The 15,157-nt window shown below is 55.6% G+C and overlaps 2 protein-coding genes and 1 long non-coding RNA gene across 12 annotated transcripts in view; 2 read left to right on the top strand and 1 right to left on the bottom strand.

Annotated features, from left to right (window-relative positions):
- The window catches only part of MYH10 (myosin heavy chain 10), a 125,291-nt gene that overhangs the window by 16,049 nt on the left and 94,085 nt on the right, over positions 1–15,157 (bottom strand). For all 6 annotated transcript variants that reach the window (XM_040453226.1, XM_040453227.1, XM_040453228.1 and 3 more), the window contains 9 exons: positions 13,615–13,752; positions 12,701–12,824; positions 11,187–11,358; positions 9,673–9,885; positions 6,316–6,460; positions 4,802–5,008; positions 2,081–2,185; positions 686–838; positions 51–299 (listed from right to left, as the gene is read on the bottom strand). In XM_040453226.1, coding sequence (XP_040309160.1) covers positions 51–299; positions 686–838; positions 2,081–2,185; positions 4,802–5,008; positions 6,316–6,460; positions 9,673–9,885; positions 11,187–11,358; positions 12,701–12,824; positions 13,615–13,752 — 1,506 coding nt within the window. The remainder of the gene's footprint in view (positions 1–50; positions 300–685; positions 839–2,080; positions 2,186–4,801; positions 5,009–6,315; positions 6,461–9,672; positions 9,886–11,186; positions 11,359–12,700; positions 12,825–13,614; positions 13,753–15,157) is intronic.
- NDEL1 (nudE neurodevelopment protein 1 like 1) overlaps positions 1–15,157 on the top strand; it is a 98,073-nt gene that overhangs the window by 77,613 nt on the left and 5,303 nt on the right. The window contains exon 9 of one of the 5 annotated variants that reach the window (XM_040453237.1): positions 3,020–3,391. The exons of the other annotated variants lie outside the window; for them this stretch is intronic. Coding sequence (XP_040309171.1) covers positions 3,020–3,215 — 196 coding nt within the window. The 3' untranslated portion in view covers positions 3,216–3,391. Of the gene's footprint in view, positions 1–3,019; positions 3,392–15,157 lie in introns of those variants that run through there. 5 annotated transcript variants of the gene reach the window in all.
- Positions 3,484–14,180, top strand: LOC121015928 (uncharacterized). The gene is made up of 3 exons (XR_005784043.1): positions 3,484–3,794; positions 12,130–12,133; positions 14,169–14,180. It is a non-coding gene; the product is annotated as an uncharacterized LOC121015928 (long non-coding RNA).

Below are 15,157 nucleotides of genomic sequence, written 5' to 3'. Positions count from 1 at the left end.
AAGCGGCAGCGTGTGGCACTGGCCCTGGGACGCAGGGACGCAGGGCCCACCTGGTCAAACTTCTTCTGCTTCTTCTCCAAGTTGGAGGCGATCTGGCGCTGTTGGTCCAGGTCCACCGTCAGGTCGTCGAGCTCCTGCTGCAGGCGGTTTTTGGTCTTCTCCAGCTTGTCGTAGGCCGAAGCCTTCTCCTCCAGGCGCTGGCCCAGCGCCTCCGCGTCCTTCAGGAGCTTCTTTCTGGCTTCTTCCAAACTTTCAATTGTTCCTAAGTCATCGTCTACTTTCTTCTTGGTATCTGTCAGCTGGTTGTACGGGAAGAGAGACCCACGTTAAACAACCCCAGTGACTTTTACAGGTGAGGAACAGAGAAAGCTCGTTTTCCATATTTGGAGAAAAGATGTATAAATCAATACGTGACTGCGAGCCAATGAGGCTCAGACTGTAACGGTGTCTTAGCTCATCATCGTTAAGAGGATGGCTGGTCTGCGTCCTTGCACAGCGGACCCAGTCCGAGGTCACTGTTGAGGCTTCCCACACCCTCACCAGAGTACCGGCACTTGGCTGGGTCAGAGAACACGCTTACGGGGCTTAGTTTCGTACAGCCTAGTTAACCGTCCCAAGCGGAGAGGACGTTAGTCTCTGAGCGCACACCTCCAGGCCCCCGCGGCATCCGCGGGCACACGCGCACCTGAGACTGCAGGGCCAGCACTTGTTTCTCCAGGTTCTTCCTGGCCTCCTCTTCCTCCTCCTGCTGCTCCTGGAGGCCGTTCTTCTCCTCCTCCAGCTGCCGGATGCGACTGCTCAGGTTCAGCTTTTGGCGCGTCTCCTCCTGAAGAAGCTCCTGTTTATTTCACAAGAGGTCGATACCGGAGTTACACTGATCACCGAACAGAAACACCTTTCTTAAAAACAAAGTCACGGCGCAAAAAACACAGCGCCTCAGTGGGTCACAACTACCCCGTGATCTTAAGAAACAAACGATTTAAAAACACGCCTGATAATTTTATAGATGATCTTAACAGAAACACTGCTTTTTAAAAATCTTGTTTTAGAGGTTTGTTTGTTTTGAGAGAGACAGTGAGCGACCGGGGCGGGGGGTGGGCAGAGGGAGAGAGAATCCCAGGCAGGCGCCTACGTGGGGCTCAAATTCATGAACTGCAAGATCACGACCTGAGCCAAGATCAAGAGTCAGGCACTTACCTGAACCACCCAGGCGCCCCCAAAACACGGCTTTCAACTTGTCCTCGAGGAACAGCAGTGTCGTTCACCGTAGGCACCCGGGCCAGGAGCTGAGTGGCCCGAGACGCCTCGGTCTCCAGCATCTCCATACTTCTGGCAGACCTTTCTCCCCACCCCTCTGCCCCTTAGCTGAGGCACTTGGCATTTCTCATGACGCTGACCTCCAGTGTCGGGCAACCCGCCAGCTGTCTGTCCTTTACAAACTTCCTGCCAGACTGATTCCCGTGACCCGCCCCTGGTCTCCCATAGTCTCGCTGACCAGGATGTGCCCTGTCATAGTGTAAGCTCCAAGAGATGTCACCCCTGTATCCCCAGCACCTAGCGAATCAACGTTGTTATAAAGTTAGCACGTTTAATAAAAAGAAGACGTAAAACTCCAAGAAGAAAGTGCTGTGTTATTTTCATATCAAAGTTGTCATCCTAACTTCTGTCTGACGTGAAGACATCCCTAACACGTTTCGATAAGAAGGCCTCAACCTACCTTTTTACGAAATGGACTAGTAGGTCAGTGTAACATAATTTCAACCACAAAAAAACAATCTTATTGAAAACAGCCGGCTATACTTGTGTGCGCAGTAGGACCGCTGCTCAGTGAACCATGTTCCAGGCGGTGCCCGCTGGTGCCCACAAGCCTGCCAGACGCTGAGGGCTCTGCGTCCATATAACTGAGCCTCAGAGACTTCCGGAGCGTCAAGGCCCGTTAGGATGCAAGATGGTTCCAAATAAAAGTTGAGCACAAAATCAGAGATGGTAAGAAAGCAATTGTGGGGCTGGCCTGTTCCACAGACTTGTAGATTACAGAACCGGCGGAGCTGTGACCAAGGGCCTTCACCCCCCAGAATACCTGTGTGTCCTGTAGTTGAGATTCCAGACTGGCTGCGTCCTTGGCAAATTTAATACCCTTCTTCTCGGCTTCTTCCAGAAGCGTGGAGACATTATCCAATTCATTCTGCAAGGAGGAAGGAATACAAGATTCAGTGTGATGCGAGAGGAAGCAGACAGAAAGGTCCGGCCTCACCACTCTTCAACGCACACAAATACAGCAGTGTTTCCGGGGGAGGAGGAGGGATCCTGAAACCCCCAAACCCAAGGAGGACTTCCATCACAGGCGTTGCCTCCCAACAGTGCCCACAGAGGCAGGCACCGTGCCAGCCACCGCAGACCACGTCAGAGTCCCTGCTGGAAGGACAGGGAGCCCATGCACGGAGCGCGGTTCTCCGCATTCCTGCTCACCGTCTTGTTTTTTATCATGAAGAAACAAAGATTGCACTAAATTCTCTCTCTGGCTCCTCTGCTATGTGAAGAGGCTCCCAGATCAGCAGGCACTGTTACTTAATCCTTTTTCACACTGAGATGCATTAACCCTGTGTTAGGGGTGCAAGTAAATTCCTAGTCTTCTAGAGTTACAGGGATTTAGAGGAGTGTAAATTCTCGTACCCCATCTAAAGTTCTTTCTAAGCTTAAAAATCTGGTGGTACAGATTTATCAGGAGTATTTAGCTATAGTCTTAAGGCCAGATTTCATGAACGATGTGGTAAAAACATTGTTGCCTTTGCCTCCTTCGTGACGGCTCTAACCTGCTCCTCCCCCACCAAATCCCCACAGTAGGAGACCTTTTGTAATTCTTGGTGAGCGGAGCAGGTAGTGGGGAGAAGGGTAGGGACGACAGGTGGCCCTTCACTCCGGTTTGACCCTCGGTCGCATTAGCGAAGGGAAGGCGTGCAGAGGGCGTCTCCATACACGTAAGGCAGGCCAACGACATTCCTGTTTTTACTCGTTTTAGCAACATCCTCTGGAGAGGGCACGCGCCAACAGTCTTGGCGACAGTGTGGTGGCGGAAGGCTCTGGACTCACCAGAGACAGACCTCCAGCCTTCAGCTCGGGCTCCGCCACCTGCAGGGGAGCGGCCAGAGGGCCGCCAGCTTCTCACTTTAGCTTCACGTTCCTCATCAGCCCGACGCGCCCAGGGGGTGACGTAAGGACGGAAGGAGAGAGCGTCCACAGGCGCCCACGAGGGTCACTTGCCTCGCCTCCTTGCCACCCGGACGGTAACGTACGATGACGTTAGTAACACCGTGTAACGGCCTCTCTCTGGAGAACACCTCCCCGGACAGGCAAGAGTTAACAGGGGAGGCCCGAGATGGCTCCCCTTAGAAAAAGGCCTGTTGGCAACGCCGGCCTGGCCCTCGGCTGGATTTCGCGAGAGCGCCTACCATTCCCTAAAATAGAACGGCTCCCCGTGCCGTTTGCACAAAGCGGCTTGTGTAAACACCGTGCTGTATGCCGAACGCGTGCCTTCCTTCTGGGAGTCAGGCAGTGGGGCCGTCGGGACCAGCCCCCAACCAAACCGCTGGGCCCCAAGGCTCCGCGAGCTTCCGCGTGGAAAGGACGGCCCACGTGCCGGCCCAGCTCCCTGCCCCCAAGGGGGCCTGCTGGGAGATCGCACCTGGTTTCCTCAGGGCCTCCCGCCTTTTCCCTTTACCGATTCGCTCTGTATCCTTTCACTGTGATAAATATGGCCGTGGGCAGGCCCCCGTGCGGAGTCGGCTCTGGAAGCCGTTTCTAGTGCAGCACCACGGAACGTGCGTCTTTTCTCACCCACAGACATTCATCTATCGTCTCGTTTTTATTGGTGGCGTAGGAGTCCACACTTGGACATGAAAGTTATTCCAATTACGCTCTTTTGTACATACATATTCCTGCAACGAGCATTCTCAGAAGCAGAGTCTGTGTGTGACCCTTATCTCCCTGGGTTTCGTTACTAGACATCACTCTATTGGACTGTAGGGTATCCTATACGTACACGTGTTTTTGTCTTTCGTATGTATACGAACTGTCTTTTCTTTTTCAGGATTTAAATTTTGTAAATATTTGAGAGCGCGCGTGGGGGTGGGGGAGAGGGAGAGAGAGAACAAGTGGGGGAGGGGCAGAGAGGGAGGGAGGGAGAGGCTCTGCACCATCAGCGTAGAGCCTAAAGAGGGGCTCAAACTCACAAACCATGAGATCACGACCTGAGCCGAAACCAACAGCCGGACGCCTGACTGAGCCAGCCAGGCACTCCCAAGATTTTACTTTTAAGTAATCTCTACACCCAGTGTGGGGCTTGAACTCACAACCCTGACATCAGGAGACACACACTCTACCCACTGAGCCAGCCAGGCGCCCCAAGGTATTCATATTTTTAAGGCCTGTGACACCAAAACTGCTGACCTGTTCTTTAGAAAACGTTGTCTCTATTTATACTTGGACCAGCAGTGTATAAAAAATCCAGTTTTTGCAAGTTAGCACCAACACTAGGCACCCGTTTCTGCGCCCACTGCCCCAGTTGTCTTACTGACTGGTCTAATGGAGCAGCTGAAGTTGTGTTTAAAGCCCAAAGCTATACCCACTGTTCAGTGTGGGATTTACTACAATTAAGGCCAATTCGTGCTGTCCGTCCCTGAGATACCTAGTAGGACTGAACTTAAACACACCACGCACCCCTGACTGCAGCGGTCCCCAAGGGGCTCGATGGTCGCGGACAGGCCACCGCGGGTGCGTCCCGAGTTGGGTTTTCCGGGCTCACCTGTAACTTGTTTGCTTTCTCAGCCAGCTCCACCCGGAGTCTGTCTCCTTCCGAGACCTTGGCGTGGAGCTCCTGCACCTGCGCGTCCAGTTTCTTCCTCTTGTGCTCAGACTCGGCCTTGACCTGCTGCAGCACCTTGACCTCACACGCCAGCTCTTTGTTGTCAGTCTCCAGGCCCTGCTTGTTCTTTTCCAGATTTGCCTTGAACTAGGAGAGGAGGGAAGAGAAATTTGCCAGTATTTTTAGAACACTCCATACAAGGCGCTGCTTTTTGTATCAGCGGGATGGTGCCCGATACCCGGGCTGCACTCAGCATCGGAGTGAGCGAATGAAAACCTCCGCTCTCCCCTGAGCACGGAGATCTCTATGGAGGAAACGCCCTGTACTCCCTGCCCAGGGTAGGAGAGCCAGATGTGTGGGGGCTCAGTACACCACGGAATTCATCCTGGTCAGCGTGGGGGCGACTCGGGGTACATCCTATCATGTAATCATCCACTCGGGTTATCCTTTCTAGAAAACGTGTTCCGTTGAGAAAATTATTCTTAGTGAGGAGCTGAGACCCCTGTTGCTGGGGTAAGACTAACACAGGGGTGTCAGCGCAGGGGTGACCACAACAGGTCGCACGGCTGCAGGGATCGCCTCGTGGGGGGCCTGGACCTGGGGATGGGCTTTTGAGGTGGTGCAGCTGGGGGTCGCGTGGGGGCTCTGGGGCCTGAGTGCCCGGCTTCACTCTGCCGTTCCACGTTCTGGCTGTGTGACCCTCGATTAGTTTCCTGACCCTGCCGGCCTCAGTTTCCTCATCCTCTGAACGGAAATGACAGTCGAGAGTCTACCGCACAAGGTTGTGGTGACGGTTAAAGGCAACGCACGCGGTGTACTGAGCATGGTGACAGACACATGCAAATGTGCACGTCCAGTCAACGTTAATACCGAGAGCGCACGTGTGGACCCACGGGAGGACAGAAGGGGGCCCCGGAGCAGGAGCAGAAGGCACGAAGGAAGGGTGACGGGGAGGAATGGGGAAGGACGCCCGTCTGCCCCGGGGGTCAGCGGGGGGACGAGCTGCTGTGTCGTCAGGACGGAAGCCTGTGTGAGACTCGGGACGGGGATGGCGGCGAGAGGAGGGCGACACCGCGTGTGGTGGCTTCAGACTGCCAGAGGCGGGAGGAAGGAGGAGAGCACGAGGGACACGTGAAATGGCCGCGGGGCCGCAGATGGGGACAGGCACAGAGCGCTCAAGGGTTTTGAGCGTGGCCATTGGGAGGGGGGGCGCTGGTGGAGGGCGGCCCCGGGAGGAACGGGATTGGAGACGGCCGCCAAGTACCCCCGATTATTGAAAAAAAACAACAAAAAGTTAAGGGCCCGTGACCCCTCGGGTACACAGTGCCCTGCGAGCTGCCGGCCGTGTCAGCCCCCACGGCCGTGCCGAGGCCGGGCTCAGCACCGACTGGACGGATGTGCGCCCGATGGCCGATCTCCTGCAGGACACGGGCCCACGCGCCTGCCCCTCTCACCCTCTTGGCCTGTTCCAGCTGCTCCGAGAGTTCCTCTAGGGCTGTGGCGTGTCTCTGTCGCATGTCCTGGATTTGGGCTTCGTGGTTCCTGGTCTCTTCCTCCAGAGCCTTCTTCAACTCTGCCACCTCTTGTTCACGTTTGGTGCTAGACGGACACATCGTAGAGAAAGCGGCTCAGAATTAACCGACAGACCGACTTAGAACACGATCAAGCACACAGTGAAGCTGTGGTTTTGTTTCACGCAGGACATCAGTTTCCCCCTGAGGCGATGGACACGGTGTGATGCTTCCCAACTCCGCCACCCCGCACGACGTTAACCCTCAACCTCGGCTTCTGCACCCCCAGCACGAGGGTCACGACCGAACCCTGGCCTCACGAGGCTGTGAGGGTCACACGAGGGAAGTACTGGGCACTGGCCCTGGCCTAGAACGGCCCTCACTATATTTGGGGTGTCGCCATCGTCACGCAAAAGATATCCCCTCAGTTCCTTTGATAACTATCTGGTCTGGTAGGTCCTGGAAAGCCGTGTGTCCGCTGTGACCCTGGGGATCCCTCCAGAGAGAGTTCAGCTCCCCTCAACTCCTCCATCTGACGTACGGTCAGACACAGTGCTCGTCCTCACGGTCACCAGACGGTGGTGGGGGGCAGGAGCTGGTTAAGGCCAGATGGCCAGCTGCCTGCCACAACCCCAGCGGACGTCTCACTGCAGCTGGAAAAGGTGGGTCCCCAAGTGGCTCTCCAGAGCTAAGGGTGGGGGAGGCCGCGTCACAGGACGGCGCGTCCCGACGGAGGCAGGACTCTCCCCGTCCCTGTGACATAGCTGTAGTTAGGATCCTGAGATAAATCGAGGTCTGCTCTAACCTGCATTTAGGGAACGAAGATGATGTTAATATTAAATATCTTTACGTGGTTTTCCAGCGTTTTTGTCATTTGCTGTAACGTAGGGTGGTGACCTCGCTAACGGGAGGAAGAATTCACAGATCCGTCCGTCCCAGCGCCATCTTTACCAGAAGCGTAGAGCTTGATGAAGCCCGAAACCAGCACGGCAAATCCCACCCCCGCGCAAGCTGCAGACATCAGGGGTCAGAGTGGCTGGGGCTTTACGACCGGCCTGAAGAACTCTGGCCAACTCGTGCCGAGGTTCGAGCGCATCAGCAGTTAGGACGGGGACTCGGGTGCTGACTCGGGGCACGTTCTCCTCCCTTGACTGGTGCTCACAGGCAGCTGGACAGAAGGGATCAGAAGATTCTCTGTGGTCTCACTGGGCTCGACCCGGGGTGTGGGGGCCTGTCCCTGCATCTCCTCGAGGGGAAGGACTTGGTAGAGGGGGGAGGTCGCCGGACGTAAGCGTCAGCCCGGCCAGGCCGGACGCCGCATCCGGCCACTTTGGCCTCGTGAATGATCCGTGCTGTCGGCCGTCACACGGCAACGTCATTTCTCCCGCTAGCGGGGCACGGTCCTCCAGGTACGAATTCCTACATGAAACCAGGAGTCTTGCACGGCCCCGCCTCCAGGCTGAGCCACCCAACTGTTTTTCGTCTTTCACGGGAAGTCCTCCAGAGAGTTTGTGCCAAGTTTGGTTACTTTCACACAGACCCGGGGAAACATGCACGGGGAGGAGCCGGTGGGGAGGCAGCGGGGTCCTTGGCCAGAGCGGCTCACGCCAGCACCAAGACCCCGGAGCTGCGGGCAACCGGAAGTCTTCACAAAACGGCACCCACGAGCGCTACGCTTGAGCCTGTCCCTGGTTTTAATAAATGTGCGCATGTATCGACTGGTTTATTTTCAAGAGGGGAGTGGGAAAAAAGGACCGGAGCCTTTTTTTCTATCGTGGTCAAAAAACCAGCTGAGAATTGAGAATTGACAATTCAATAAGGTCTAGTTCAGTGGTTTCCAGATTAAAAAAGAGAAATTTCTTTGACGCTGGTTTTTGAGAGAGAGACCGTGCAAGCGGGGAAGGGGCAGAGAGAGGGAGACACAGAATCAGAAGCAGGCTCCAGGCTCTGAGCTTTTGTGACAGCACAGAGCCTGACTTGGGGCTTGAACTCCGGACCGTGAAACCATGACTTTAGCCAAAGTTGGACGCTTAACTGGCGGAGCCACCCAGGCACCCCCGTTGCCAGATTTTTAAAAGCAGACCTTCTACTGGGAAGGCCGGGACTTAACCTGGCTGACAGCAGGGCTGTTCTGAAGAGGGGGAGGAGGCCTGGGCCGGCCTGGCTCACGTGGGCTTCGGCTCTCTCTGGGGACGTGACCTGTCGTCCCTGCCGTGGTCTTACGTGTTCATGGGCAAAGCCCCAGACACATCGCGAGGCTCCTCCATCACCGACCACTCCCTCGCCGACACCCACTATCTGACAGCCACCTCACCCTCAGAGCGGCCTTCTCTGCAGACCCGGTGACACCCCCCCACCCCGCCGGGTGAACACACGCTGGTCCTTCCCTACCTCCCTGACCACACCTATCTTCACAGGTGACTCCCCTCCTGCCCTTCGTGTTTCATTCCAGGCCTTAGCTCAGCTGCCATGTCAGAGCGAGGACACCCCGGAGAAGCAAGCAGAGGGGCGTGTGCGCGCACGTGGGTGCATGTGTGCATGCCTCTGTTTGCACGCGGCCGGCCGCGTCTACCAGCCCCTCACGCCCGGGGAAGCTGGAGTCTCGAGGAGCAAACAGACGGGCGGGAAGAGGCCAGGGCAGCAGTCTGGGAGGCCACAACCCAGCCGCTGACGTGAAGACACGACCGAGTGCCGGCAGGAGCCCCAGTCAGCCCCTCCACTGGGCCGCCTCCCACCCGCTGCTCCAGCTCTCTGCGACCCTCTGGGGGCGGCACACCGAGGCTTCCACACGCCCGACTCTTCCCGCCTGCGCTTGGCTGTGGCCTTGCCTGTCACACGGCACGTGCCTCTGCCCTGCCTTCTTTTCCGTTTGGTAAACGTGAACCTCCCTTCTCTGCTGACCACGCCCACAGCCCCGCCCATCCTGTCTGACCCACCTGCCCCTCCAGGCTTCCGGGTCTGGTACAAGCCTCCGCCCAGCTCTGTGCACCTGCCCCTGGAGACGTCCGTCACGGAGTGTGGCTTTTCCCAATCCCATCCCAGCCCGCACACCTCAGTCTGCTGGTCCTTCCCCGCCAGCCGCCCCTCCCCCACCAGACACGGGTTTGTTTCTAACCACAGCTATCTCGTCCCTGTTCCTTGGCCATTATTGCCCGTCCCTGTTCCTTGGCCATTACTTCCCGGAGGGAAAGAAATACTCAGAACAACAACGAAAGGAAAAGCCCCGTGTCCCCAAGGAGGCCACCGCGCCTGAGGCATTTCTGCCAGACGCCAGGGGGTGCCCGCCTGTGCGCCACTCACCGAAGTTCCTGCTGAGCCGCGGTGGTGTCCAGGGTGTCCTCCAGCTCCGTTTTCAAGGCCTCCAGCTCTTCACTCAAGTCCCGCTTCTGCTTCTCCGCCTTGTTCCGCGAAGCCTTCTCCGATTCGAAGTCCTCCTGCAGCTCGGCGATCTGGGCTTGCAGCTCGCGCACCACCTTGAGCGCGTTGTTCTTGTGGAGCGTCTCGTCGTCGCCCCTGCGAAACCGCCCGGCACGAGAAGGGCTCAGCTGGCGGCCGCCAGCGCCCCGGGGGGAACCCACCCCCGCCGTGCCCCTCTGCGAGCGGACCCCAGTCACACGTCCCTCTGCCCGTGGCCGGGGCTGGGCCTGCTGGGCAGGGGGAGGAGGCACGGGGGTCGATGACCTGAAGGCCCCAGAGCCAGGACCAGAACCGGCAGCATCAGAACCGGAATGGAACCCTGCCCCCTTTCCAGAGAGCTGCGGTTTTCCATTGAAAGGACAGACAAGCTCATTTTAATGATCAGAATATAAAAAAAATCGCTCCAGAGTAAAATGTTAAGAGCACACTGCTCAGGGCGGCAGTCCAGTCCAGCCTACAGTGAAGCAGCAAATCCGAAGAAGTTCTTGCAAGTCAGCGGGAGGCCTGCTGCCTTCACACCTGCTGTGCATGTTAGCTCAGTGCTGGCAGAGTTTCTGACTGGAGAAGCTGGGATACTCGGGGAGAGAGACAGGAATCCAGAATTCCAGCTCTCGCCTCTAAGAGGAAAAGCAGAACATCTGGCCAAAATGAGACCAGCTGTGATAGAGGGCAGAAAAAGAGGTCTGTTACGAGATTTACTCGCTTATGATAAATGGTAAAGTTTAAGTTCTATGACCGTGTAACCAAGTAATTCTTCTTTAGAAAGAAATATTAGATATAAATATACTTACTAGGCATGATTTCCATTCTAAAATGATTTAAAACTCAATAGGAAATCATGCCATGAGCGAGGGGGATTCATTTTTTTCTTAATGTTTATTTACTGAGAGAGAGGGTGAGAGAGGAGGGGAAGAGACAGAGAACCCCAAGCAGGGTCCACGCTGTCAGCACAGAGCCCGATGTGGGGCTTGAACTCACGAACCGTGAGATCATGACCTGAGCCGCAGTCAAGAGTCGGATGCTCAACCGACTGAGCGGCCCGGGCGCCCCTGGCAGGGGATCATTTCTGAAAAGGGGTTTCCCCTCAACTTCTAAAACACGCTGTGGAATTACTCTCTAACACACGGAGACCAGACGCTGGGTGTGGTAACGGGACTTCTGGGGGGAGTTTCCAGGGACCTCGGTGACCAGCGATCCCTAGGCGTGGACACCGACGGTGGTTCACGAGTGCTTCCTGCTGCCCTGACACAAGCCGTGGACTCCCGGCTCTTTCAGCCTCCTGTGCCACACCCGCAAGGAGACCACGTGTCCCCGTCTCGGGGTTTTCGTCGGCGCCCAGCCCCGGACGCTCTGCCGAGCGCACAGCCCGCGGTAACGGCCCCGTGCGGGGGGCGGACCTGGCCAGCGCGCCCTGCAGCTCCTCCTCCTTCTTGGCCAGCTGGACCTTGAGCTCGTCGATCTGCGCCTGCAGCTCCGCGATCTGGTCCTGCAGGTCGGTGGTCTCTCCGTCGAGTTTTCTCTTGGCCTTTTCCAGCTCCTGACGGGTCTTTTCTTCCTTCTTTAAGCGTTCTGAAAGGCAAGGGCCAAGAAGCTATTTAACCGACAAGCGACAGGCCACATGAACGAATTCGAGAGAGAAACCGACCCGAGCTGAAAATACGCCATTTCACTGAAAAGCGGCCACCGCCTTGACCCCACCGTGTCTACAGCTCAGTCGTCAGAAACCCACAGAGATCAAGCCGCAGGCGAGAGCGGTCGGTGGGAGGATGGTATTTTCAGGAAGAAACTGGGTGGATTCTGTCACTTCGTGGGAAGGGAGCCCACAGCCATCGCTGGGCCCAGGTTTGCAGAGGGGCTCGGCAGAGGCGAGGGCGGTGTGCCCGGAGCCCCATCCCCCTTCCCTGGGAGTTCCTGGCAGGACCCAGGACTGCAGGTCCTGGGCACGGAGGCAGAGGACAGAGTGGGGGCAGGTGTCACAGTCCCGCGATGATTCTTCAACTACGCCGGCGCTCCCTCCCTTCCCAGGACTGTCCTCCAGCAGAGCCAGTGTGTGGGAAGGCGGAGACTGGGCATCACGGGCTGATCACACGGCCGAGACAGAGCAGGCACGTGTGCTCTGTGCTCCCCTGAGCGGAAGAGCCACGCGCTGGCAAAAATGGCTTATGAAAATCTCTCCCGCTGCCATCCTCTCGTCTGTGCTAAGCAACAGCGAGACGACAAAACCTGAGATAGGTTTTGAAAAACCCTCCCGTTTTCTCCCTACTGCGAAAGCAGTGCGCTGGGAGAGCACGGTCACGGCCACGCAGGTGCTGTAGGGACACGTGACAGCCGGGCGTTGAGCGCCGTGCGCTGCTCTGATACAGACGCAGGGTCGAGCCGCTGACACGGCAGATGCGTGGATGCCTCCCCAGCTTCCACCCTCTTTCCCGGGTTCTTGTGTAGAAAGCCAGGGTCCGCTCTGTAGACACCCTGGGATTTCCCAACACAGCTTCTGCCGTCTCCGTGCGATGCGATTCCCCTCAGCGGGTTCTCTGTCCCCAACACTTTCCGTGGCAGTAGCCATCAGTCTCTTTGTGAAGTGAACCCTATACACCCTCACGCAGCTGTCAGATTAAACACAAAGTCCACTGGCTTCTACGACTCAAACTTAGAGCCCCGCTGCGTCCATTAAGGGGGCAAGGCGTTTCACCGTGGGATCTAACTTCATAAAATCAAAGTTTACGTTAGCGCTACCCCATCATAAATACTTGGAGACTAGGCAGCAGATAATAACTCAAAATGCGCCCATGTAATTGAATCCAAACTGATTAGTAATCGGCACGCCCATTTTCCATTACCACATGTTCTGATTTAAGTAAAATCTAAACACTCACAAGCCCAGTCCCACGTTTCTCTGACGCCAAATACTAACCTTCTAAATCTGAGATCATCACTTCTTGCTTATTTCTGATTTTGGCCAAATTTTTGGCCTTTTCTTCCTCTTCAGCCAGCTGAGAGGAGCACTCCGCGATGCGATCCTCCAAGAGTTTCTTTTCCTGAGTAGAAAGTCACCGCTTCAGCAAAGGCACGCACAACCACGCGTGGGGTGTGGTGTCACTCAGGAAACGGGCTTGTGGCACCACGTCCCCCCGTGGCTCCGATCGCTCCCGAGAGGTGGGAGGTTCACTCGTGTAGGCCCCCCCTGTGCGCCCCCCCCCCCCGAGTCCCGCAGCCCACGTGGAGTGCAGCTGTGAGTGCGCGGGCAGGACCTGGTCATCAAGGAGGGACCGATGCACACAGAACGTGCATGTTACACATCTGAAGGATCAGGAGGCTATTTGGTCCCAAGATCTAAAAAACTAAAGACTTTCTACCTTTACAAATCTATAGAAGTTGAGTGTTAGAAAAAGTAAGTAAATGAACCTGAACTCTTGAGAATTTCTTGAAGGAAGCCCCTTACAGCGAGTCTGTCAACATACGGATTTCCCACATTCTAAAATCCACTTAAAAAAATTTTTTTTAATGTTTATGTATTTTTGAGAGAGAGAGTGAGATAGAGCACGAGCAGGGGAGGTGCAGAGAAAGAGGGAGACACAGAATCCGAAGCAGGCTCCAGGCTCTGAGCTGTCAGCACAGAGCCCGACATGGGGCTTGAACCCACTAACCATGAGATCATGACCTGAGCTGAAGCCAGACGCTCAACCGACTGAGCCACCCAGGCGCCCCTCAAAAATCCACTTTTTAAGGAGGCTCCACGCCCAACATGGGGCTTGAACTCACGATCTCAGGCTCTACCCACAGGGCCAGCCAGGCACCCCCAAAATCAGCTCAGAAGCAGTCTCTTACTTTGATAAATTTGGAGTTTTGGTCCTCGAGAAGCAGGATCTCCTCCTCCATCTTCTTGGTCTTCGCCTCTGCCGTCACCTTCTCCAGCTGGAGTTTCTGGCGAGCCCCTTCCTCCTCGTCCAGCTGCTCCTCCAAGTCCTTGGGAAGCAGAGCACACAGTCAGCCGCCCCCCGCTCTCCACAGGACGCCACCACGCGCCCCTCCACCAAGGTGCAGGGAAGTGAAACGCTGAGGTGTGGTGAAACGCCGAACGGCAGGGGAGTTTTTACAGACGTGAAGCACAGGGAAGAGAAGCAGACGTTTGCACCCACTGCAGGCTGCAGCCCAGCCCGGGTCTATCCTTCTGGAAGCCAATGTGGCAGAGGACAGCAAGCTCCGAAAACCAGCATTCCTTTCACACCAGCAATTTCGGGACATAGCCACAGGTGCGACGTACGTAAAAAGGTCATTTATAGTATCGAAGGACGGTGAACGTGCCACAAAATCTCTTGCTGAGTAGAGGGTGTATTTGTGAAGGGGAATAACATAGGAATTAAAATTCGTATTTGAGAGAGGGGTGGTCTCGGCTCAAGCCTGCCTCACCGTGTGAGCCCATCCCCAAGTGGGGTGGGATTCTGGTGTGTGCAGTTTTCTAAGGTAAGACACACTTCCGTGTCCTGCCCTGCCTCACCATACGTGGTACACACGTACGTTACGGACACATCCACGAACGGTCTGTTTACAAAACCTATCGTGGTTGACTCGGGAATGAAACCCATGCAAGAGACGGTCATTGTCTCGTGGAAAACTTCAAACACAGCGGCAGAACGAGCCGGAAGGGCGCACCCGTCAGCCCAGCTTTGACAAGCGTCGGACTCACGGCCAGTGTCCTCTCCTCTCTACCTCCGCGGTCCCCCTTCGCCTCTTGGGTTATTTTGCGGCAAATCCCAAACCTCATGTGTTACTGTAAAACCTTCAGGCTGTACCTCTAAAAGATAAAGACTGCTTAAAAATACATTTTTGGGGCGCCTGGGTGGCTCAATCTGTTAAGCGTCTGACTCTTGATCTCGGGTCAGGTCACGATCTCGCAGTTCGTGGGTTCCAGCCCCACGCTGGACTCTGCACTGACAGCATGGACTCTGCTTGGGATCCTGTCTCTCTCTCAAAATAAATAAACTTAAAAAAAAGTACATTTGTTTATTTGAACTGGAATCCAAATAAGGTTCACACACTGTGACTCCAAAGCCTCTAGAGACTCCTTGTTCTCTAGGCTCCCGTGTATCTCTGCCTCCCTTCCTTGCCATTTATTTGTTTTTGAAACAGAACAGGTCATTTGTCATACGGTTTCTTTTCCACAGTCTGGTTTTGGTCAGGTGCATCCCTGTACCGCACGGTCCTAAATTCACAAAAGCAGTGAACAGAGCAGTACGTTCAGTATAATTTCAACTATATCTGTATATCTGGTTTAGAAATACAGGCAAGCAGAAAAAATGTCGGTAATGGGGGTGATGGGAGGGAGGAGACCAGAGGTGCGGTGTTCCCTAGGTTTTCTACAATAAGCGTT

Source organism: Herpailurus yagouaroundi, unplaced genomic scaffold (genome assembly GCF_014898765.1).
Source record: "Herpailurus yagouaroundi ecotype Mexico unplaced genomic scaffold, PumYag 208, whole genome shotgun sequence".
NCBI lineage: Eukaryota > Metazoa > Chordata > Mammalia > Carnivora > Felidae > Herpailurus > Herpailurus yagouaroundi.
This window is presented reverse-complemented; position numbering and strand designations above follow the sequence as displayed.